General features: G+C 40.9%; 1 protein-coding gene across 1 annotated transcript in view; it reads right to left on the minus strand.

The window, feature by feature from the left end:
- Positions 1 to 24,861, minus strand: part of CSTF3 (cleavage stimulation factor subunit 3) — a 43,428-nt gene that overhangs the window by 2,502 nt on the left and 16,065 nt on the right. The window contains exons 4-17 of the mRNA XM_079310146.1: positions 12,522 to 12,554; positions 12,045 to 12,142; positions 10,686 to 10,752; positions 10,554 to 10,588; positions 10,337 to 10,463; positions 7,934 to 8,011; positions 7,615 to 7,777; positions 7,050 to 7,159; positions 6,544 to 6,660; positions 5,469 to 5,543; positions 4,329 to 4,472; positions 4,112 to 4,214; positions 2,654 to 2,723; positions 1,308 to 1,503 (exon numbers count right to left, since the gene is read on the minus strand). Of these exons, the coding sequence (XP_079166272.1) occupies positions 1,308 to 1,503; positions 2,654 to 2,723; positions 4,112 to 4,214; positions 4,329 to 4,472; positions 5,469 to 5,543; positions 6,544 to 6,660; positions 7,050 to 7,159; positions 7,615 to 7,777; positions 7,934 to 8,011; positions 10,337 to 10,463; positions 10,554 to 10,588; positions 10,686 to 10,752; positions 12,045 to 12,142; positions 12,522 to 12,554 (1,416 nt within the window). The remainder of the gene's footprint in view (positions 1 to 1,307; positions 1,504 to 2,653; positions 2,724 to 4,111; positions 4,215 to 4,328; positions 4,473 to 5,468; positions 5,544 to 6,543; positions 6,661 to 7,049; positions 7,160 to 7,614; positions 7,778 to 7,933; positions 8,012 to 10,336; positions 10,464 to 10,553; positions 10,589 to 10,685; positions 10,753 to 12,044; positions 12,143 to 12,521; positions 12,555 to 24,861) is intronic.

Below are 24,861 nucleotides of genomic sequence, written 5' to 3' on the forward strand. Positions count from 1 at the left end.
CAGTCTCTTATTCTCACTTTGTCTTCATTATCATTCAGACCTCCTCTTACAAGACCATCTGGGCAAAACTTGCACATTTTAATCCTGCAGTGTCCCAGCTGGGAATGGAAACACTGGTTTCTGTTACTGAATGGGATCGTGTTTGTCATTTTCACCCAGCTCCTTTTTTTAGGTTAAGAGGATTTAGGGGAACAGGTGCAGACCACTAGGCCTTCACAACTATCATTTCTCCCTCATTTCATTCCCTGGATTGCTTTATCTGGAAAAGAAGTAAAGCATAAGGCAGTCAGCAGGCATGCAAAGCATCAGTTCAAACAGGATTATGTTTTGGCATGTTCCAAGCAGCAGGAATCAGCCCCAGGGCTGCACCACCTTAGGTACACACTGCTCTGCATGCACTTAGCAAAATGTACTTGCTTGGAAGTCACATCTAACTTCAAAATAACTTTGCCCTCACTGCATTCAAAGACAAGTATTCAGTGGCTCAATGTGAATCTGATTTCTACCTATCAGATTATTTTTCAGCTCTGTGATGGCCAACAATTCAGCTGCTTTGTTAATTTTGGCATCTGTATTTTTCATTAATTATGTTTCTGTGTAAGAAGTAAGAGGAAGCTGAGGCACTGTTTTAGAGGCATGGATTGAAGGCTTTCTTCCTGTCCATACAAATGGCAATCAGCTGTTTCTGCTTCTCTGGCAGGTTTAAAATAAATGTAAACCAACATCCTGTTCTGTTCTAATGATTCCCCAAAGTGTTAAATGACAGAAACAGTAAAAATGCAAGTGGCTAGAAACAAAACAGGAGACCACCAGACACAGGAGTCTGGCCCAGACTTTGAACTCCACATGGCAGCACCAAAGCACTTTAGCCCTAAGAAACAACTGGAAAAAAAGGCAGCCACTGATCCCTGCCAAGAGCTTTCCTCAGCCATTCACAGCAAACACTGGGAATGCAGCACGTGGGGTTTGATGTGGTTCCCTGTGAAGTCAGGGGAGCTTTGTCACCTCAGAGCAGAAGGACAGGCAGCCATATCCCACACAGATGACCTGATCCTACACATCTCCCAAAGAATTTTGGTTTTTGAAGGAGCTCAGGTGTGAAGTGGAAGCCTGTAGCTGCATGGTGATGGCATTAACCTTTCCATGGGAAGATGAGAGGTCACCAGGAACACCCAAAGCTGCAGCTGTTACTGATGGTCCTGTTTCACCTGCTTTTCTAGCAAGGGGAAGGACTGTAAGGCAAGTCCTAAACAAGGGATTGCTCAAGATTCCTAGGACTGAAAAGAACAACAGTGAACTGTTCTTACCTTATACCCAAGGGCCTTCAGCTCACTGGCAGAGCAAGGGTACAGATCCATGAACTTGTACCTGTCCACCAGCAGAGCTGTTTCCTTGCCCTCATATTCTTCCTTGAATGCTGTAAACCTCCTTTTTTCCACTTTGAGGATGCTGGCCAGATCCCCAATGTTACTTTCAAAGGCTAAAAACCGAGCCCAGATTTCCCTGGAACAGAACAGGGACACTGAGAGTTACTGAAGGAGGAAGGATTGCTGAGCACAACCCAATTAAAAACACCCAAGGGGTCAGACCCAAAGGAGGCCACCTGGGAGTGCATGGCCATTTCTGTTATTTACTTAAAATAGGCATTACCCTCCATTTCTATAAAAGCTTTCAGTCTGGTGGACTGCAAAGGAATTCCTTACAGAAAGGAAAGGATTTCTGGTGTCAAGGACTTCAGCATTTGAGGTGAGCTTTTGTCAAACACTCTGCTCAGCCAGCACACAGAGCTTCACTCTGATGCTGATCTGGGAAGGAATTTTTACCATGCATTATGAACTAGTTCCTCTAGATCATACTAGATATTCTAGCTGGCAAGAACACAACAGAATTTTCTACAGCCCCAAATATATATAGTTACTGCTGATTTCTCCATGGAAAATCTCACATATAACTTCAGCAACATCTGACCATATTGCTGGGCTTGATTCAACTTTCATTTTAGCTTTGGAGTTCACCTTTCAAGAACTTAAGCTTTTAAGTTCTTGTGTTTTCTCACTTTCAAATTGGGCATGAAAGTATTTCTCACAAAAGATCAGAACTGAAGTGCAGAATGGATGTGCACAGCAGTGCCATATTTGATTCCTCAGTTTTGATGCTTTTGTCTACCAGAATAATAATGGTGACTGCAAGGCTTTGGTGAGCTTTTTTTTTTGCTTTTTTTTGAGAAAGAAACTTTAAAAGTAGCAATGAAAATATAGCAATGAGTGGTTAATCCAAATCCTTTCTGGTTCTTTCCCTATTTTATTTTCATGGCTGGGAGATGCTCAGCACCCTCCTGAACAAATTCCTGACTCACCTTCTCAACTCAGACCTCTGAATCCTTTCTGTACAAGAGGATTTTGCATTCTATCCCCAACAATCCTGTATCAGTGAGGTTTTAAAGTCAATAAATAAATGAATTTCACTAGAAGTGGGATAGAGACTTTCCCAAATCTGTCCCAGTTGTTGGTATTTTGGACAGCATGAAGAGGGGAAGGAATACCTGCACCTAATTTTGTCCTGCTGTTCATGTTTCTAATTTCTTTGGCATATTTATGGTTGAAAGTGGTTATGTATCTTTTGCAGTGCAGTGAAACTGCTTTTGCAGACATACCCAGATTTCTCAGGTGGAAGGCTCCCTGAAGTTAAAACACGTTCAAACAAAACTCTTGTATTGTTGTCCTCTTCAAAAACACAAAGAAAAAAAATCACACTGAGTAAAATACATTAAAGACAAGTTAAAAAAATCCATTCAAAGAGATGTGTACATTGAATTAAGTATAAGGCTGACTTTGATAGATTTGAATTTCAGTAAGTATAAAAAGAGATCTCACATAAAACTTCACTGATGTTAAATTCCAATGTGAATTTGTTCTTTGGGAGTCTGTTTTTACTGATAGCAACAAACTGATCCTAATACAGGTTCTTTTATAACAGCACAGCTGTTGCTTGGCATCTCTTCAGGATTTCTGGGGGTTTTATCCATTTTCTTTAATTATCTCAATATCATATGTTGGTAAATTTAAATTTGGCCTTTTGATTCATTATTTCCCTTTTAAATCAGGGCAATATTAATTTGCTTCCTCAGAATTCCTCCCAAAATTATTAGACCTGGCTCCCAGCAGCAGTCAGTCTGCACACTGGCAGCTGGGGGATGGAGAGGGTGGTGGGTTTGTTCCCAAAACTGCAAACTCCTGCCCTGTGCATTGCACCACCTCTTACACTCACAGCTCAGAAATTAGTTCTCCTGGGCTTCAGGAGTTCTGCTGGGTTATTAAAATAGAGCAATACACTAGTGAGTTTTAAGATAATACTTTCTAAAGGCAACCTACAGAAAGGTACTCTTAATATTCACATAGACCCACAAGCACTTAGTGCAAAATTAAATCTACTTTAACTTGGATAAAATCCCTCAGTTTACACCTCACAGGAGAAAAAACCCTCAAAATCTTCCAACTCCCAGTGCCTGACAAGCCCAGGAACTGCAGTCTGCCAGGAGATGCATGGTGCCTGTGCTGCAGAATCCACACAGCAGCCTGGGTTTCCTTTTGAAGAAGCCATTCAGGGAATGCCACCCTGAGCCCTTCCACCCCCTCCAGCTGCTGCCCAGGTCTCCCCAGCCCCTGTGCCCTCTCCACTGCAGCTCCCCAGCAGCCTCCCACATGACTGATATGCCCAGTGCTGATTTCCTGTCTTGCCCATCTCATCTACTAGGGGAGAGTGAATTTAAATTCATCCCAGTCAGGACCAGCTAATCCCTCACTCCTCTCATGCTGACTTTACATCTTTTTCCTCAGGATTCAGGTTCCTCAGTGTACTTCCCACTGTTCACAGCAAATGCTGTAAAACTCCTGCACTGCCAGGGAGTTCCAATTTGGAAAGTTCACTCTCCACCCTTCAGCAGAATCCAGATTTAATGTCACTGTACTACTGGACAAACCAGCAGGTTTTGTGTTCAGCTTCATGAAGAGGTTTCATTGCTCTTCAAGAAGAATTTAAACACCAAGAACTTGGCCTGGACCTAAACTCACAGAGTAATGCTTCATTAGACCTCTCAAAGCTTAAAGCTTACCATTAAGGTGGGAAAGGTAGTCGATATATGCCAGTACATATTCTGGAATGTCCCCATATTTTTTCAGCCCTAGCTCAAAAATCTTAAAGGCCACAGATTTATCCTGCAAACATTGGGGGGGAAAAAAAAAAACAAAACAAAAAAAATGTTATTAGCTTCAGTGAGCTGTGCAGCCTCCTGCCACTTGTTTGGGGTGAGGGTGAGCAGCTGTGATTACCTTGCTGCAATAATACTCCATTAAAGCTGCAGTGACATAGACATGGTGGCGGGTCCGGGCATCCTCTCTGGCTTTCTTAAATATCGTCCTTCCCGACTTAATGCCTTCTGCTCTCCTGGCAAATTTCATGTACTGGATATAAACCTGAGGGGCACAGCAATGGTCAAATAGCATCAGAGCTAACAGAGAACACCAGGATGTCATTATCTGAAATGATCTTGATTCACAATTGTGATGGAAACAAGGCTGTCCTGTGCCTCTGTGTTGTTCTGCTTTAAATACCCAGGCAAACCGTTTTGTAGATGTATTTTTTAAATTAAAAAAAAATGGAATACACCTAAGGCTGATCCCATGAAAAGACAGTAGTTAACACACAGATTTTTTTCAAGGAAGGGGAGGTAAGGAGATGAAAGTCCCTCACCTAACTGGTGCTTTCAGAGAACTCAAGGCTTGCTGTAAAAATGGTAACTTTCCAATAAAGTTAAGGTGCCCATAAAAGCAAGGAACAGCCAAAAGGCCTGATGAAGCATTTTACTGTACATGACACAATTCAAGATACAAATCATCCTGCCTGCAAGTATTTATACCTGATCAAGGAAATAATGAATTCACTAGTTAATTCAGCAGCCAATTTGTGATTTGCATTTCTTTGGGATTCAACTTTCCTTCACTCTGAATTAGATCACAAATAGCAGCATTCCTCAAGCAGGAGGAACTGGTCCATGGTTTCCCACAAAATGTGCCTTTGGGAAGCATTAGGATGTGTCTCTAAAGACTGGCAAGTGTCAGTAAATGGATACCTCTCCTCTGACACTGATTTCTTGTTTAGACTTCACACCCTCTTTTGCCTCCTTATGCTTTGTTGTTTATAATAAACTAGACAACTTTTTGAGGGCAGGCGACTTCTGACACCACTTGTTCAGCACTGGTGCATTACAGACTTATCTACAAACTACATGGCCACAGGATGGTTATGGAACATTTCATATCTTTTATCTTCACTCCTTGTTGTAAAAGAGCCAGAGGAGGAAAGTGCAGAGGACTCAGCGCATTTCAGCGGGTTAAAGGCTGCAGTTGTGGCACTCCAGCTGCCCAGTCTGTGGTGACAGGCCCAGCAGGAGGCACTGAGGCTGTCCTTACCAGTGTGGGGTCGATGTCCTCGATGGCCAGCAGCCGGTTGTAGATGCTGTGCACCTTCTCGTACTTCATGCGGCTCTGAGCGAAGGCAAACACACACAGCTCAGAGTGCAAAGCTCAGCTGAAGACAAAGATACAACTCTCCTGGTTCTGTTTTTCCCTGGCTGAACCCTGTGTGTGTCAGTGCCTTTGCTCACATACCTACTCTCTCTTGTGCAGACATTTTTTATTTCCCATCAATGGGTACCCACACACTTTTCAGGAGTTTCTGAAGCCTTTTTTTAATGTACTAATACTGCAGCAGAACTGCCACTGGAGATGTTTGGCATTAAAAGACTATATGTACCTGTGCTATTGTATTTACCTCTGTCTAAAGTAATGTGCAGACAGGTGGGAAAACCTCCTTCTTAACCCCCCCACCTACACATTTCCAATAGTCCCTTCTGTGCCCTGCCAGCTGTATTGTGCAACTTGAAAAACCAGGACAGCACACAGGAGGCTGCACTGAAAACCAAGGAAGGATTTTTCTTTTAAAGGCAAAGGCTTTTTTCCTCCCCTGTTATCCTGAAGTTTTTCCTGCAAAGATTCTCTCATGATAAAATAAATGGGCAAAATATACTGCACAGAGGACTCCACAGGCAGCAAAGGTGGCTCCCATCTTCTGTCACAGCCATGCACACACAAACATCAACTCCCCAAGAATCAGACAGGAAAGGTGCCCTTTATGCCCATTTTAAAATCTGCAAGCATTTCACTCTCATGATAATTTCAGAAATATAGCCAATATTGAAATGGAAAAATAGTTGATTTTCAAGATTTTTGTAGCTCATACTATGGGCTTTTCCTCTCCATTTTGTCAGCTCCATCTCAGAAACACTGAATGAGAATAAGGCTAGAAGAATGAGTAAATTAATTCCACAGAATTTTGTGTACTCAGTGTTTCAAATAAATGATATTATGAGGAATGAGTAAATTAATTCCACAGAATTTTGTGTGCTCAGTGTATTTCAAATAAATGACATTATGAACAGGAGATGTATTTGGATTTTAATGTCAGTAGATCACTGTTTTTGCTCACCTCTTCATAATCTGCATATGCAAAATAAAGAAGCATATTCTTCTTTAATAAAGTGCTGATTGCTCTTTCATAAATATTAGCAGCCTCATCACTGAAAAGTTTAGCATTGTTCATGTCCTGTTTAAAATAAGCATAATAATACAATTGGTCAGCATCTGTGACAATGAAGGCAAATTTATGGGATATCTTCTGTGTGTACAAGCCCCAGTGAATTTCCATTTAGTGCCCTAATAAACAGAAAATTATCTCCCCAGTACTTAAGAAATCACAAAACCAGACCCAAAAAATCCCCCAAGCCTAAAACTGGCCGAGATTGAAACAATTTTTCCCAATTCTTATCTAAAATGCAGACATTTTTATTTCTTAAAATTTTGAATTCCCCCTCTTGAAAATTCTGAATATGTCACACCTATTTTTCACACCCCCCTCCTCGATTCTGAGGAAAAACTGACAGCACACCATGTCAAAGCAGGGAAATAAGAGAAAGCCAGTGGTAAACTGCTTACCCCTTTCTCAGCCAGCAGCTTGCTGGACTGCTCCAGGTACTGAGCTGCTTCATACCAGATGTCTGGGTGATGGCCCAGCACCAGGAGACACTGCTCATAGGCAAACATCACTGTGGGCAAAACATGTGGGAATCACTCCTTGGAAATAGCACCACCATTGTACCAAACCAAATCTGATGAATGCAGAATTCATCAAATAAATCAGACAATGCCAACACTAATTGGCTTTGAATACAATGGTCACTACTGCAGTTCTTTTATATTGCCAGGAACTTTATGAACCATAACCAGCAGCTTCAACTTGCCTTGTCCACAGAGGAACAAGCACAGCTCACTCAAAACCAGCCACAAAATCAGGCTGCAATCTAATGTTTCCTGACCTGCACTGGAGGTTCAGTGGCTTTATCAAAATCTAGATTGTTTTCTTTATTAAACAAAACCCACAGAACTCAAGAAACTCGATCAACTTCTACTCCAGCACAATCCCTGAACACCAAATCACGACTTAAGCTGGAGTTGAGAAATACAATTCTTTGTGCCTTAGCATGGCATCTGATGTAACTACCTCTTTTTGTTATGAGGGTTTGATCCTCTGTTCGTAGAGGGTTGCTCTTTTCCCACTGGATGTACTTCTTCCACATGTCCACCTGCTGAGCCTCCTGGGGGGTGTTCTGGGGGGGCACGGAGGGAGCGTTGCGGTCCAGCCCCTTCATCACCGTCTCGTATTCCTGAAACAAAAACCATTCCAACACAGCCCAGGCTTACTTCAGGTCATGCTTTGGAAAACAATCCTCACTAGTCTGACTTGATTTGAAGTCAGAGCCAAGTTGATTGGTGGTTTGTAGAATTAAATAGAACAAAGAGAAGCCAACAGAGGGTTGTACCTTTGCCACGCGTCGTGCGTTCATATAATCTCTACTCCTGTCCTCGATCATCTTCTTGGCTAAGTGAATATTGATGCCCTGGAGGAGGGTGAAAAAAGGAATTGGGAATGTGCAATTTCACTTTGGGCATACTGAATCTTATTTTATACAGGAAAGAGCTTGAAAGGGGATGTAAAAGTAGCAAGGACAAAGTTAGATTAAAATACCAATCCAAAAATATTTCTGCTCCAATAAATACGTGGGCAAAAACTTGTATCAGAAGATAAATTCACTACTAAATTCAAGTGACCTAAGCACCTCAGCTTATTTTTAATCACTTTGAAAAATACAATGAACTTCACATGAACTGCTGTGAGTGAAAGTAGGAAGAATGTATTTGTGATTTACAATTTAAATGATGGCCAGTGACAGCTCCCTGACTGAGAGCACATGAGCAATTTGATTTTTTTTGCACAAGGACTACCAGAGACTGACCTCCAGGCTCAAAGCTCTGCCCTCTCCTCTGTTCCTGAAGTTACTGACAGCTCTTAGCAGAGGCTCTATGCAACACACTCTGCCACAGGTGTGCCTTTGTCAGCTGGGAACTGGGATGTGCCAGCTCTGTGTGACATCCTACAGCACTGCACACGCGTGCTGTGGGGGCAGCCTGCCCTGGCACAGGGTCCTGGGGATCACAAAGCCTCAAAGAACTGCTCTTGGGCAGGAAAAGCAGCCACCCTTGGGCTGATGCCTGGTCTGGGGGGATTATGCTGCCATGGCTCCAAGACTCTGCAGAAGATGTGCACAGCTTTTAGTTCCAGTCCAAAGTGGCACCTGAGCTGGGAAGCAAAGGAAGCTTTGTTTCCTTTGCCTGCAGTACAGGAGCAAAGGCACTGTCTGGAGAGCAGACTGGGCCATGTGGCACACCAACCCAGCACAGCCCCAGCTCACCCAGGCCAGCCTGAGGATGCAGCAGGATTCTCCTGGGATGCACTCCCAGCTCAGCAGCCACACAGGTTTGGCAGCTGGATTGTCACTTTGTCCCTGAGTCATGTCTCCCTAAGAGCTCTCCCACTTTTGATCATTTAGTTAATGAAAGACTGGTGACTGACAGGCTGGTATTGCCTGGGGGCTACAGCTGAGCTACAGGAAAGCTCAAATGACAGCAAATGGCCATTAACTTCCCATACTGAGAGCTGCATGAGCTCTGTGTTGTTGGGAGCTGGCATGGGGAACCACCTCCCCCCAAAGAGCCCTTCTGGGAAGGAGCATTTCCCTGTGCCAGGACACCCATGAGCAGCAGCTCTTTCCCTTGAGGTCAGTGTAGGGAACAGCACAGGCAGATCCCTGTGTTGAGCTGGCCCTCAGCTTCCAGCAGCTGGGAACAGCCCAAGGGACTGCCTGGACTTCCAGGTGCTCAGCCAAAGCTGCAAACTGGGCAGGTCTGACCATTGCTTTGGCAGCCTCTCCAAGTGTATATTTATAATGGAAGCAGGAGGAACCAGCAGTGAAAGCCTTGGCTTGCTGTGTGGGAGGGGAAGGGGTGCTTTATGGGGCAGTGGTGTTGGAGATTTTCCTACACTGGGGAAGGTGTGGTATCCCCAGACACCTGTGGGGCAATCAGCTGTCATGGTACACTCATGGCTGGGGATGCCTGGAGTGCTCCCCCCCAGAGGTTTTCCCACCCACAGTTCCCCACCAGCTAAGCACCATGGATTATTATTGAGGGCACCAAGCTCACAACTTGCATAATTAGCAACAAGCAAAGAGAAACTGGCCCTTCTTTCCTGCTCAGGGCTCAGTGACCCACAGTGGCCATGCAGCAGGACCAGGGTGTATGAGCATCCCTGCCTGGCAGTGCTGAGCACGAGGAATCTACACCAGCCCTGCATTCACACCAGGGCTGGCTGGTCACCAGATGTGTTTAACAACACACTTTAAAGGTGCAGCTACAAACTGGCCTGAAAGGGCAGTGAGCTGAGCCGAGTGTGGGAGCAGACTCAGCTGAAGGGGTGCTGGAGATGTTTCAGGTGAAGGATGGTGAGGAGCATTTTTAAGCACTGACACCATGTAACTTAATGCTGTGCAGGAAGTCCAAACCATCCCAGCATCCAAACCATCCCAGCTAATGCCATCTGACCCCATTTGACTCCAAGTGAAAGATGCTCACTCACTCACCAGCAATTCCCCTGGGCCAGCTGGGAAACGGGACAATCAAATGTACCTCATGGAGAGTCTTTGAAAGAAATTTAAAAATCACTTGGATACCTGTAGAGTTTTGCCACAGGAGCTGGTACACACTGCACACAAAAATGTGTTTCTACTGCTTTTACACACCCTTGTTTAGTGGATGCACCTGGGGCACCACATTAGACCACAAGATAACCCTTTCTGAATGCCACAAAGAGCCCCATTGCTGGTTACCTCTTCATATTTGTTATAATCCCTCCAGAGCTGCTCTATGTTTATCATGGGGTTGACACAGCCTCGCTGGTAAACCCTACGGACAGCTGTGATCCTCTGGTTCTCTGCATAGGATCCCACTGCTTCTCTAAACAGGGGAGAGACAGCAACATCAGCCAGGGCAGATCACAACTGGCAGCAACATCAGCTTCCAAAAAGGGAATTTGGAGGTACTTACACGCCTTTCAAAAAATTGATGTAATCCACCCAGATCTAGGTGAGAAAAAAATATTACATATAGTGAAACCAATGGTTAGCTGTACTTGTCATAAAGGTAGAAATAAAATGTGTTTTGATTAAGGAAACATACCTGGTATGACATGATTTCCATGCCAATCTTATCCAGAGCAAAATCATATGCCTGAGCCATTTTTTCTCTGAGGAAAAGAACCACAAAGACCATAAAACAAGTGTTTAGTATTTCAAAGTTCTTTATTTAAGAGTCTTCTTTTGTGCAGCAAATTCTAACCAAACACCAAGGAATGAGAAATATCATTCAATAGCTGAGAGCAAAAATTGGTATTCAGATAGCTTTAAATTATTTAGATTCTGTTCTGGCTGTTTGTTTTATTCAAGAATTCTTTAAATCCATTGGTGGCAATCCAGTATTTTAACAGTTCCTGGCCCACCCCAAGTCAGTGGAAATACATAAACATGGAAATCCATAAATCCATGAAGTTGAGAAGAAACCAACTGCTCTCCACATCTTCTGAGCTGAGAGATGCACCCACAGTTTCTTATTTTTTCCCCTCATAGTTCCCCAAACCTTTCTGTAATTCTCCAGGAACCCCAAAAGGCTGGGACAATTAGGAGTAACTACCTTGTGTGGAAACTGCCCAGAATACTTCACATGATTTCTCATTTCCCCCAGATTCAAAGTATTTTTCCTCAAATTTAAAATGTTCACAGAATTTCCTTGGTTAAGTTTCAGTGAAAACTATTTTTTCTCTCCCCAGCTATTCTCCTAGTTTCCTTTACTCAAACACACTTCAATACCATTGAATGAACTGACACTTCTAAAATTGTTCCAAAACAGTCTTGTAAAAATAAATTAAAACCCCTTGCTTATTTTCTCTGTTAATTCATCACTTATTTTGCCAATTATTTGCAAAGAAATTATGGTGGGCTGGGAAAAAAATAGTTTATAGATACTGGAAGTCACTGCTATTTTTTGAAACTCAACCCACAGGAATATAAATAAGCAAAATGTAATAACTGAAAAGGGATGAACACTAACATATCCCAAAATTCTGACACCCTACATTTTATGATTTTTTTATGCATTCTAGAACTTCCTCCAATTCCTGAACTCTTTGCTGCTACTGGTGTCAGCTGGAACCAGTGCTAAATTTTGTGGACTCTAATCAGGACAGTGAGGGCAAGGACAAAAAGGAAGAAATGTGTTTCAGGCTGGCTGAAGCACCAATCCCACCTGCAGGGAACTGGGATTGAAACCCCAGCTCTTATCCCATCCTATCAGAGGAATTCAGGGAGCTCAATTAAAGAGACTTTAATGTGTTCTAAATACAGATTATATGTGAACCCCCCCCAACACTCTGACAGAAAATGCCCAGATTTGTCACCCAGGTTCCTCCCCATCCCCTGGTCAAAAATCAAGAAGAGATTCACCATAAAACTAAAACAATTCAGAGCAACTCTGGCAACTTACTTGTAACTAGGTAGCTTCCCCTTGGTTTCTCGTACATAGGAAAGGTAACATTTCCATAAATCAATGTGTAAAACCTTCATAAGGCAGCGCTGAAATAACTGTTTAATACATCAAGAAGATCTGATCAGGATTCCAGATATAAAAAGCAGGTTTCTACTTTTAAAGCTATGCAAAATGATTTTAAATAATCCTTGTAATTATGATTGGGATTTATAAGAAAGAATAAGTTCAGCTACTCATTCTTTTGCTTAAAGCATCTCCATGCTATGCAAGGGAACTGGAGAGAATTAAACAGAGAAATCCCCCTGCACAATTCACTGATTAGAGCTTGGCAGCAACAAGAAGTCAACTTTAGTGATTTTTTTAATCTGTTTCACATTCAATGACACCTACAGCATTTTTTCAATCTGATTTAGCCCAATCACAAGCTATTTGTTCTTGCTATAGAGATATATTACATATATTAATATGACTCACCTTTTCCACTTTGTCATAATTTTTTGCTTTAATCTACAGGGAAGCAGAAAAAAAAAAAAAACAAATCACTTAAGAAACTATTTTAGAATTGTAGGAATATATTCTTCATACAGTATTATAGCATTCCAGTCTGTATTTTGTCTGCCTAAACTAATTACACCAAAACACCACATTGCAAAAATTTAATTAAACATACAAAAGTAATGTACTTTGTTGCAAAATTAGCAGGTTTTTTTTTATTTTTATGTCTTCAATTCCAAAATGTAGGTACCAGTAAGCAAATTTGCTTTCAGGTTTGAACATCCAGACTTTGCCTTTTCTTTCAAGGAACCTATTGCAGATATAGATTTAGGTACCAGAGCTTCCAGACCAAGATTTAGTGAATTAAGGGTAAAATACTATATTTACAAAACTACTAGGCTAATAAATGTATCATGCTTGAATATTCATTTCTCCCAGTGCACTTTGCTGAGTAAGGGAATAGCCACCATGGAGAACCTGTTTCTCCAGAGCTGCCCCAGCCCTGTGCTCCCCTGGAGGAGGGACCAAAGCACACTCACAGCCAGCAGCAGCTGCACTCGTGCAGACACACACACACACAGGGGCAGGGGGAGAAATTCAGACCCCAGCTAACAGGCTGCCTTTCACACAGCACAAAGGAAAGCTGAGGAGGAGGGCACAGTGGCATCCTGCATGGATTTGTTAGCTCAGCTATGGGCTAGGAAATCTCTACAGACACACCCTGATGACACAAGGAAAATCAGCAACACCTTTTATGAAATAAAGCTTTGTTATGCTGTGCTGCATTTCTGCAAAGCATCAAACTCCCCTTTTAAATCTCTTTGTTGACTTAGAGGATTCCCAGCCTTCACTGTGGTGTGAAACACAAGCACCTCCCCATTTCCCTGAGGAGCACAGTGTATGCAGCAAACCACTTTTGCACCAGGGGTTCATCATTTCATTTTAGACCATTCCCACTCTAGAGCACAGCAGAATTTTGAATGGATGCATTAAGAGACAGAGTGCAGGGGATCTAAAATAAGTACACCCCACCTCCTGTTTCCTGAGCCTCAACTTCTGCAACACCCAGGGTCTGAGAGGCTTAGAAGAACCATCCCCATTTCTCTCACTCCCAGAAAAGATCAGTTAAAAATGAGAGAATTGAAATAATACTGAAAAAAACCAAAACTTTATTGCCACACAAGGCAGACTGAACCCTTGTGTCTGTACCATACTTGAACTGGAGCACTATCCCACCCAGGTTGAAAGAATTCCACACAATCCAGGATGGCAGGAAGGTAAACCTAATTGTGTCTTGTAAAGAGTCCAAAAAAAAAAAAGACATTTTTACTTCATCATTTTTTGACAGCAATTTTTCATGTCTCTCAGCACCTCTTATAATATGAAAAGAATTCACTAGAGACAGAGCTCTGCCTATGCCTCCCACTCCCTGAAATCTCCTGCTATCCTTGGCTGAGTGAAAAAGAACAAATGAATCTTGGTTTCTCTGTCTTAGCACACAGGACAGCTGCCTGCACCTTCTTTCTCTTGTACTTAAGTAAAACCTTCAACAAGATATGCAGGATTAATTTTCTTTTTTAAACAGAGTGAAATAGGAGACAGTATGAACGCTTTTTGTGAAAATTAAATAATTAATTCATGGCTTTGCCACTGACAAAAGGCATCACCCTCTAGTTATTCAGTAACAAGATGAAAAATAATTTTTAAGAGCTCAGAATGAAAAGCTGTAAGCAGACAGGGCAAAAAAAAAAAAGAGTTTGCCTCCCAGGTGCAGCCAGGTAAACAGTGTCAGCAAGTTTAGTAGCTCCTGGCAGCACTGTCACCAGGCAACATCAAAGGATGGAGCACAAGGAATATGTATCAATTAGAATGCATGCACTTCCCAGAACCAAAGACCTTGAAAAGAAAACTACTTTGCTAAGAAAAGAAGGTATATTCTTTATTTGCATGTGCTATGACTCAAAGCAAAATATTTTCTCAGTGATTATCATATATATGAAAAGCTGCTGACCACATCTGGACTTGGAGTCAGCATTCTGTATTTGTCAAATCCACACAAGTGGTTTGGTATCTGAAAATTCCCAAGTCTTGGCACCAGTGAAGTTAGGAGCTTGGCAAGCAGAAGGATTTGTTTAAAAAGGAAAGCAAAGCAATATTGGCCAGTGCTTACTGGGTCTCTCAGTGGAAAAGCATCTCCCCTGCAGGAATCTGCATTTCTTGGCTCACCACTCTCAGGCACACACCAAATTCCACCCCCAGTGAGGGCAGGTGCTGCCTCCAGCACCCACCACCACACATTCCTTGCTTTTCCTATGACACACACTGCCACAGGCAGTGATGAGATGTGGGAAAGCATTAAGAAGGAACTGACATCAATACTGTAATTTTGTCCTTAAAAGACAAACACAGAGACAACTATAAAGATTTACAGCAGCTTATCCTCCAGTTTCTAAGGCAGCCAGGATTCCTGTTCTGACTGTTCAAGGGGCAGGTATAACCCTCACAGGCTGACACAGAGGAGAGGCTCCATCACAAATCCAGCTCCTACCCAAGGTAAAATCCATACCATGAGTGTCTCCCTCCATCATTAAAGACTACACAAAGACCACCCAGTCTGACCAGCTATGCTGGGACATTCGTGCAGCAAAGCACACCTTGTACCCTTGACAAGGAGGAATTCCACCTGTTTTGTTAGAAGAGTAACTTTAAATTTGATGCTCTAATCAGAAATTTAAGTCAACACTGTATTATCTTTGAACAAGATGAATTTGTAGTATGAGTCAAATTTCTCCCCAGAATTCCCTCTAATGAGCTCCACAAACACTGAAGGGCAAAACTTAATCCATAAATTACACAGCACTTCACCCATTTAAACAGACTTTTACAAGACACATGAATCATTTATGATTATGCAAGGCAAATGATTTTACTAATCTAGAGACTTAATACTAGTTCTAGTTGTCTTAATGTTTGGGGTTTTTTAAAAAAAATGGATACACAGCATCTGTTTCACAGTACAAAATTACAACTAGAGTCTAAATATATGTATTTGGAAATATTGCTTTTGTTTGTTAACTGAAGGGAACTCACTGTAAAAGACTAATATTCAGTTACATGATGGGGGAGTAGATAAAGAAAATAAAAATTTAAAAAATAAAATCAGACTACACAAAATTTATCATCACTGAATGTATTTGTGCTGACAATTTGCTTTCTTTTTTTTAACATCTTGATTGTCAGGGTGAAATAATCAACTCCCCAGTTGTCAAGCACAGTGGGGTGCAATTTAGGTCTCTAGCAGTATAGAACAGTGGGTGTAACAAAATACATTCACATTTCTCTGCTGCATGTATTTCACTTGTGCCAGATATTCCAAACCCTTTCTTTAAAGCATGCGATTGCAGATGCAATTTCTGTAATATATTGTTTTGGTACAATTTGTACCAGATAAGGCTTGATATATTAGCTATTTCTGCTCTCTTCATCCAGAGTTTTAATATTCCCTGTGAAAATACAGCTTTTATCTTGCTATTAGTAAAGCTTGAAAGGAAGAGATTGAGTACACTGGCCATGGGAAAACTCATTTTCTCAAAAGGCAGCAAGATGAGATTCTACATATTTTCATTCAGAACTGTAATTTTTCACATTCACCTGGTTATATGTTTCAATTTCAAAGTCTGCTATAAATTGGGATTTGAGAAGTTCCTTAAGATTATTCTAAATTAAATGCCTCCAACTCCTCCAACAAGGACTATTTACAGACCTTCCAGAACCATGACATGAAAATTTAGAAAATGTAGAAGTTGTTTCCACTAGATATATCACGGGAAAAACAGGATTTACTCACAGCTGCCAAAAAAAATAGCAAAAAACCCCCACTATTTTGCAGACTCTTCTGAGGAAACCTAAGAATAGAGTATTTCAGTTGGAAGGAACCCACCCTGAATCAGCCAGTCCCACTTCAGGGCTGACAAAAGGTTCAAGGATGTTCTTAAGGGCACTTAAACCCCAAGCTCTGGGCACTGACCACCTCTCTGGAATGCCTGTCCCAGCATTCCACCAGCTGCCTGATCCCCATCATCTTTGAGGTGCCACTATATTTCAAGTTAGATACACTTTCAATTTGCTCTCAGTATTTAAGAATAAAAAAAAACTTCACAGTAATTGAGAATATTGGCCTTGCTAATAAAGCAAAGCTGGAGTTCTGTAAATCAAATTACCAGTCAATATCCTGCACTCCAAAATAGCTGAACAGGCACTTACTGAACAGATAGTGAGAAAGCTGACTTTTAATAGCAACATTCTGAGCCACATTACCATTTTCAACAGAAAAGGGTGGCCATGTCTACAGGAAAAATGATAATTAGGAAATGAAGGGCAGCAATTTTCATAAGGAGCTAAGTGGCAGCAGGAACTGGGGACAGGGCAGTGGCAGAGAGCCACTGCATGAATGGGCAGTAATATGCAAGACTGCTCCTCACTCTCTTAACTTTTTGAAAATTCTCATTACAGCCTCATTGCCCTAAGCCTTTAATAAAATCTGCAACAGCCTTCAGAAACAATTAACCAAAGCATATCAAGCTAAGACACTCTGCCAACATCTCTCCTCTCAGAGGCAGCAGCCTGGAGAATCCCTGCACTGACTAACTGCAAAAATCAGACTGAAGTCTTGAAAAGGCTATTTCTGAAACTGCAAACACAAGACTGGATTTATCTGGAGGTCTGAAAAGAAAGGAACCCAGCTGCACCAGCCTGGGGGTGGTGAGGGAGCAGCTCAGAGCAGGCAGCTCTGGAAAAGGGTGCAGAAGAAATCCCCTCTGCAGAGTAACATTCCCCAGCTAAACAGTGTTAAGAGTCATTCTTAATTAGAAAAACTATGTAAACAAGTAATTACCAATTACAAAACTCTGCAAGTGGAAGATGTATTTCTGTTTAATCTATCAGACTGACAGGCATGATACCTTTAATTTTCAGATGCATCAGGAAAGGAATCAATCCATACAAATACATGAATAGAAGATGTATGAGCAAACTGCATTGCAGAAGGGCAGTAACACAAGGCCTGAGAATATGGACAACCTCTCTGCTACTCACAGTAAACATTGATCTAGAAGTGATGGAGGATTAATGCACTGCAGGAAATAAACTTTGCTACCAGTAATATAGTTTGGAATACAAAATACCTACCCCATCTAATTCCTGAATATCTACTCTAGTGTAACTTCACTAACAAATAAGGGCTCAGAGACAGAGCTACTAAAACCAGCAGTTGTGCTTTGGTTTGCACCTTAGTGCAATTTGATTAATTTTCACAAATAGACAAATCTGCAGGATTAGCATCTGCCCCCACCTTACAAAAAAATTCTGACATCCTGGTCCTGTAGGGAGGGCCTTCCTTCATGTTCATATTTTGAAAAGAATGCACAATTTTCTCAAGAGACTAGACAGAGGGTATACAGAGATATATTTACTTATAGGCAGCCTTAAAAAAACCAAACCTATAGTAACAAAACTCTTCAGTGATTTTTCTGATTGAAGAATGATTCTGAATTGCAATCACTGATTCACTCCTACTGCATTTATTTCAGACATCAAATACATCTCTTTTGTTTTTAATCTGATTATTAAAAAAAAGCAATTTCCCATGTGTCTCTTCTCTTTCTTCCTATCTACAGCACCCTACAGTTATCTTTTCTCATTTTGGAGTTTTGCTTTCTTTCAAGAACACACTTCCATTGAAAAAACCCCAAACACACCCCTCACCCTAATCTGCAGTTAAGTTTAAACACCAAACCCAGCTGTTACTACTTGCACTGCTTTTTTTCCTGACTGTGAGATGTTTATCTCACATATTAGTAGTGAAGCTGCACAAACAGCCCCTTTAAGTCATGATGAAAAGCACACTCTGTGCTCTTCAAAACAAAAAGACAGCATCACTCCTCTCTTACTTTACCACCCTACAGCTCTGACATTGAAAAATTGGGGATGAAGAAGAGAAGTGCTCCATGTCTAAGCTTTCTCTTCCTGTGAGTTTACTGAAGTGGCTGTTCTTTGATGAAGCTCCCAGATAATAGAGCTCACATAAGCACTGCCAGCTTTTTTTTTCCCTTGCTCTGTTTCTAACAATTCTTTACTATGCTCTCAAAACTCAGGAAAACCATTACCTTTGACATTTAAGCAATTTGCCCATTATGAAATGGAATGTATTATTAGCTGTATGAAGTAATTTAAAAATGCTAAGCACCCACTACATTCTAGCCAGGTTCTATTTCATAACCAGATTCTCAATCTCATTTTAATGAAAAGTCAATTTTCAACACGCCCTGTGGCTTGTAATTTCCTCTTCAATTTCACACTCCCTTTAAGCCACAGCAGAAAACACCACCCCACATTCACACCCCTGAAGACTTGTTTCCTATGTGCTTTAGTTCACTTCTGCCTGTCATTCCTTTCTCAATGTCTTTTATACTTTACAGAAGTAGTGGGATGTTCTAGGATGTGTTTTTGGACAGCTAACATTCACAGATCTACTGGGATCCTTTGCAGTTCTTAGGAAGCATGCAAAGCAGCAGTGATTTTCCTCCTAGAATTAATTTTTTTATCATTTAACTCTCAAATTATTCAAAAGCACATACTGCATCATGGATTGCAAGTTGGTCTCTAACATGACAAAATGCAAGTGTAAATTAAACATTTGCAGTCTTATCTGTTGGCCAGATCACTGAAGTTAAAGTTATATTAAGAGGGAAGCCTAAAGCCAAAGTATTTGGCCTATCTCGTTGGGCTAGAGACCTTTAATTTGTAAAATCAAATTACATCCTTTGTCTACTTCAACTGGTTTTCAAAAGAGAACAGTCCCTCAGCAGGGCCAATGGAACTGGACACAAGCACTCCTCTAATGCTTTTTTCAGCTGATTTAATAGGATAATAGGCACCAGGGCCTATTATCTGAGGAGCACAGATCCACTGCAGTCTGCCAGTGCCACCAGACAGGCTCCACCCCATAATCCAAGCTGGAAATTCCTTGCAACACTCAGACCTAAAAAAACAAGGCAGGGGTCAGATCACTGAAACAGATTACATGGAATAAAGGGTATGTGAGGCATGACCACCTAGGGGAAAAACCCAATTGTTCCACTACACAGATCTCACACCTTACAAGGTCTGACCTAAGATTTAATTTATTAAGACTCTTAATTTGAAATCATGGGGTTTTTTTTCATTTCTATCAGAAATTAGTGCCCATTACAGTAAGGTACAGGTGTTTAAAAAAATCATTCCTGCTGTCATTTTGCTATCCTCCAATTTTTAAAGAAAGTAGCAATTTACTATGTCATTTGAGGTTACAGCTGGAGAAAATGGGTGTTTTAGGGGGAACTGGGTTCCCCATTAGGTTTATAACTTTATAATTTCTCACTATACTCATCACATGCCTACAGTTTAGACACATTCTTTTCAGAAGAAAAGGATTTGCACAGAAGGGCAGAAAAGAGTAAGTTTGATAAGCATTGTTTTCCAAGCTGCCAATTATAGTATTTCAGAGAATCTGTTTTAGTAAAATACAGCTATCAAATAATTTTTATGGAAGAAATCTCTGCTCATTCACCAAGTATATGTAAATAATACACCTGAGCAATTTCAAAGAGATCTTACTTCTTAAAGAGATCTGTGAAAATCAAATTTTTGAAAAGCTACACATTTGTAAGGCAGCCTCCACAGTGACTTTGCAAAAGGGGCTGGTACCCCAAATGAGGATATCTTAAGACCTGAAAGAACTGCTGCTCTTTTGAGTGTTCAAATTAATTCAATGGCCATGCATTAATGGCTCACATTTTCTAGCATGGAATTGGTTTCATAAAGGATCTCCCCAGTAAGGCCAACTAAACAATTAATTCTCCTAGGGAAAAGGAATACAGGTTATTCAAAGAGTAAAAATGGTACCAGAAGATGCAATAATATCATACAGCATAATGTTTTTACTGTTGTAATATTAGCAGCAGACCAGCTTGGCCCATTAGCAGAGAATAAATTATTCTTAGCATTTTGCCTCTGTTATTACAACATAAAGAACAATTTTCCAATAATTTGTAGCAGAAATGGCATAGAGAATGGTTCTCAAAACCATTAGAGTGATCCTCAGCCTCCAAAAGGGCCTAAGGGCTCTCTCATGTCTGACCACACAAGCCAGCTGTCTCATCCCAGGAAACCATAAATCAGAAATCTGGAAGTTAATAGTGCAGAATAATGCTCAGGCACAAGTAATTCTCTGCTACTGCATCCCAGCATCAATTTGCAGCTGAAAAGATGTTGTATTTTGTATACAAAATAAACCCTGCTCAAGGTAACCCACTAAACCCAAACCAAGCACACTCCAACTGCAGTGCTACAAAAAGAATTTTTAAAGGAAAGGATGTGGTTCCTGGGTTTGCTGTGGATTTTCTATGAAATCATTAAGAAACATGATTATGTCAACCATTTACTGAACTAGGATAATAATCTGCCTCAGATGATGACTGAGCTGCTTCTGGTTTACATTAAAGAAGATTCCTGAATTAATTAATTAATGAAGTATTCCTACTGAAGTTCAGGGAAGTTATTTTTCTAATATAGGCAGCTACCCTCCTCAAAAATCTTTCACATGTCTGTGAGAAATCAAGGGATTTCCCCCATCTTTTTTGAGAATGCATAATCTTAATCATAGTCACTGAGAAATCTCATCCATAATATTAAATTAATATTAGAGAAGGAAATACCCTATCTGAAGAGTGACTCACAGAATCACACACCCAGATTTCTGTCTTTTGGCCATGAAGACAAAACAGAATTCACTACAAAAACAGCATTCAGTGGTAAAATAGTTTCCTTCAAGATAGCAGTTTTACTGCAGGATCTCCTCAATATCTAGTTACCATATCTAGACTGATCATCAACAATTTAATACAAAATCATGTGAACAATGCAAATCTTCTTAGTAAAAACTTGATCCAAAAACTTTTTATGAACAGGCTCTGCATAGCTACTGTGGATCCTCTTTCCAGAACAATTGAAATTGAGTGCAATTACTGCTAATGAGACTGCTTGTATTACAAAGCCCTCACGTTTCTAGAATATTTAAATGCTATACTGCTTTTCCTTTTAAACAATGTATAAGTAGAGTTTTTAAAGTGGGTTCCTCTTCTCCTTCCCAAAATTTCAGCTTCATGCCCTCAAAGGTTAAAACTAAGTCTGCTCAACTTCCACCCACAGGAATAGTCCCTTTATTCAAAAAGTAGGATCAAGACAAAAATATTTGTATAGCTACTTTTAAATCTATGAGTTGATGTTAGTGCTTAGATAATTTAATATGGGATTTCACACTTGAGTAATTGGCTACATAGAGATGCACTGAAGCTGGAAAATAAAACCACAGATCACATTCCCATGCTTTAGAAATGAAATGTAGGGGACACTGCCACTGAAAGGTGAGAGGGGTCAGCTCTACACTGAATTCTTTCAATTTTCAGGTCAACTGAAAATGACTGACACTTTGTGTAAGGTTGGTTCCTGTTTGTGGGCTTTTTTCCAAACACTCTGTACTATCAGAATTATAGGATTAAAACCCATTGAAGTCAGCTACACTTCTAAGATAAAAGACTTGTAAAGACAATTCATTACATTGCTCCTATTTGAAATTCACAGGTGTTGGGTTAGGACAGAAAGAGCTGCTCTGATGTCAGATTTCAGTCTAACAGTCAAGTGCTAGTGTTCATTTCCCATGCAGCCTAGACAGGTGTATTTGCAGCTTATTTCAGCTCTCAGGAGGAAGATGAAATGCAGAAGCCCATCATAAAAGCAGTACAGAAACCCACAGCCCTTGTAGCCTAAACAAGAGAGACATGCAAAGTTCCCTCCCACCTATCCCCCTCTCATTATATTGAGAAGAAATACCATATTTAACAAATAACATATTTAAGAGGAAGACTCTGATTTTGGAGCAGTGAAAAGAAACTGGCACAGCTAAACCCCTAGCCTTGCCAAAAAAAGGTCAGCCATGAGCCAAATGCTAGAACTGACCAGAAATGTGTACAGACACCTGTACACAACAAATACTGCTGTCAGTCCTGGCCCCTTTGCTAGAGAACACTCTGAACAATTACAGCTTCTCTGCAGTAAAGCCCTCTTTGGTACTAATAATCTCATTTCTCTGTTGCTTTTCACAGGGAAAAGTGTTTTCTTTTGCACCCCACCACCACCAAGTGCTGGTCTTGTTCAGTTTGATACTTCCCTACCCCTCTAACCAAGCATTTTGGGGCTCTTCTGCTATAATTGATCATTCAGAAGCCCATGGTAAAGTCTTCTAAACTTTCTGGAGAATAGAGTCTCTTCAGTAGATGAACAGCAGGCAATTATTTGGTCCAGACTGTCAGGACTTGGCTATGACTGCTAAGCTAGGTGCATTTTTATGCAAATACAGAGTACATTCAGACAGCACATTACAGAATGCTGCAAATGCCTAAAAGAAAATTAAAGCATAGTGTTAAAAATGGCATGTAGGCTCTCAGCTAATTCAATTTGCACAAAAGCACATGAGGGATGTCAGAAATTTAAGACAGCTCTTTTTTCTTCTATTTTGCTGCTTTAAGCTAGGATGCCAGGATGGTTTGATATAAAACCACCAAGCACGTGACAATACCAAAGCACTCTGTAAAAGTGACACATAACTAACACTTCAGCTTAACTGCTAACCTCCAGCATATTGCAAAGTACAAAACACAGATCTGCTACCAAAACTAAATTGAGAAGGTGCAGCTCCCAGCAAGGCAGGCCAAGGTTCCAAAGGCAAGATGCCCAAACTTTAGCCCAGGTTTGGAGGAGAATGGTGCTTGGCAATGTGCTTGGCTCGGTTTGGGTGCACGTCGCCATGGTGACACAGCAGGTTTAAAAATCCTCTCTGAAGGCTCAGCATCACTCCAAAACCGCTGTGACTGAGTCAGCCAGCACTTGAGAAGAGAACTGGCTTCCAGTATTGACTGCAGCAGAAATCTCTGCCCACAGGTAAAAAACAGAATTTTCTAGGCCAGCCTAGGAGGCAAACACAGGTACTACACTGGGCTCAAGCAGCTGCAGCTACTCAGCAGTTGCTCAACATTTCTGTGCATTAGAGGCACAAAGGCACACTCCAAGGGCAGTGAAAAATGTTAGACTGGGAAGCTTGTGCAGAAATGACAGACTGCAAGCAGGGTCTTCATCTGACTCAGACAAAAGATCAATCAAAATTATCAAATTTAATTTATTTACAAACACCAGTACTTTTCTCTGGCAAATTAAAAAGCTCACAGCTGACCTTATTCACAACTTTTCTAGGGGTAAACCCAAATTTTGGGAACATCAGTAAAATGACAAATAAATATGTTGTATCTAACTTCATGCCTTTTTTTCTTTTGCAAATAGCTGATAATGCAACAGTAATTTCTTTAATAGCTAAGACTACTAGCACAAAACTTACCTCCATTTGCTTAGTGCCAGAAAATATTCCTGAATTCAAGTCTGTCAGCTAATTTTAAAGTTCCACAGTTCTTCCCTTTTAATACCCATCCTGTACACATACAAAAAAGCATGTGCTTTTGTGTATCAATCTGAAATTGAATCCCCCCCTAAAAAGAGGGAGACCTGAATTAAGTTTAGTCACATCTTATATGGGAGAACTTAGTTTTATTCTTTAACAATAAATCATACAGTCTGTTTCCTGCTCAGGCTTACAAGCACTGATATTTTATCAAGAGCAAATACTGTGAAATACTCTGAGGTGCTTGCCCATCCTGCTTAAGTATTTCTGTGCAGAATTTCAGACAAGCTAAATTTATTGATAACATTTCCCTGGGGAATGGTAACTGGTGGACAACAAATGAAACCTGCTAGACTAAGGCCCTCAGTGTAGTGTTCTTATCCAGCATGAAGGAAATGTTTCTTCATGTATGAACCTGTCAGCACTGTCAGGTTGTGCAGTGTTCCAAAGCACACTGCTTGTAACTAAAACTACTAATTACTGCAATACCATGGAAAATCTTGAGAAGGGGTCAACTGACATAGCTGGTGGAAAGAAAACTGCAAGCTAAGCTTCCAAAAGCAAATGTGTTACAAAAGCAATTTTTTGTAAACTTATTCACTCATCTTCAGCTTGTATTAATTGTATATTATAAATGCTTAACACCTCTAAGTAGCTGCAAGCCTACAAGTATTAAAGTACCTTCATTCCAGCCCCTGCTGCACTACCATTGATGGCAAGGCTGCCTGTACCTCAAGCTCCTGCATGCTGAGCATCTGTGACACCATAAGAGTA

Source organism: Erithacus rubecula, assembly GCF_903797595.1.
Source record: "Erithacus rubecula genome assembly, chromosome: 6".
Lineage (NCBI taxonomy): Eukaryota > Metazoa > Chordata > Aves > Passeriformes > Muscicapidae > Erithacus > Erithacus rubecula.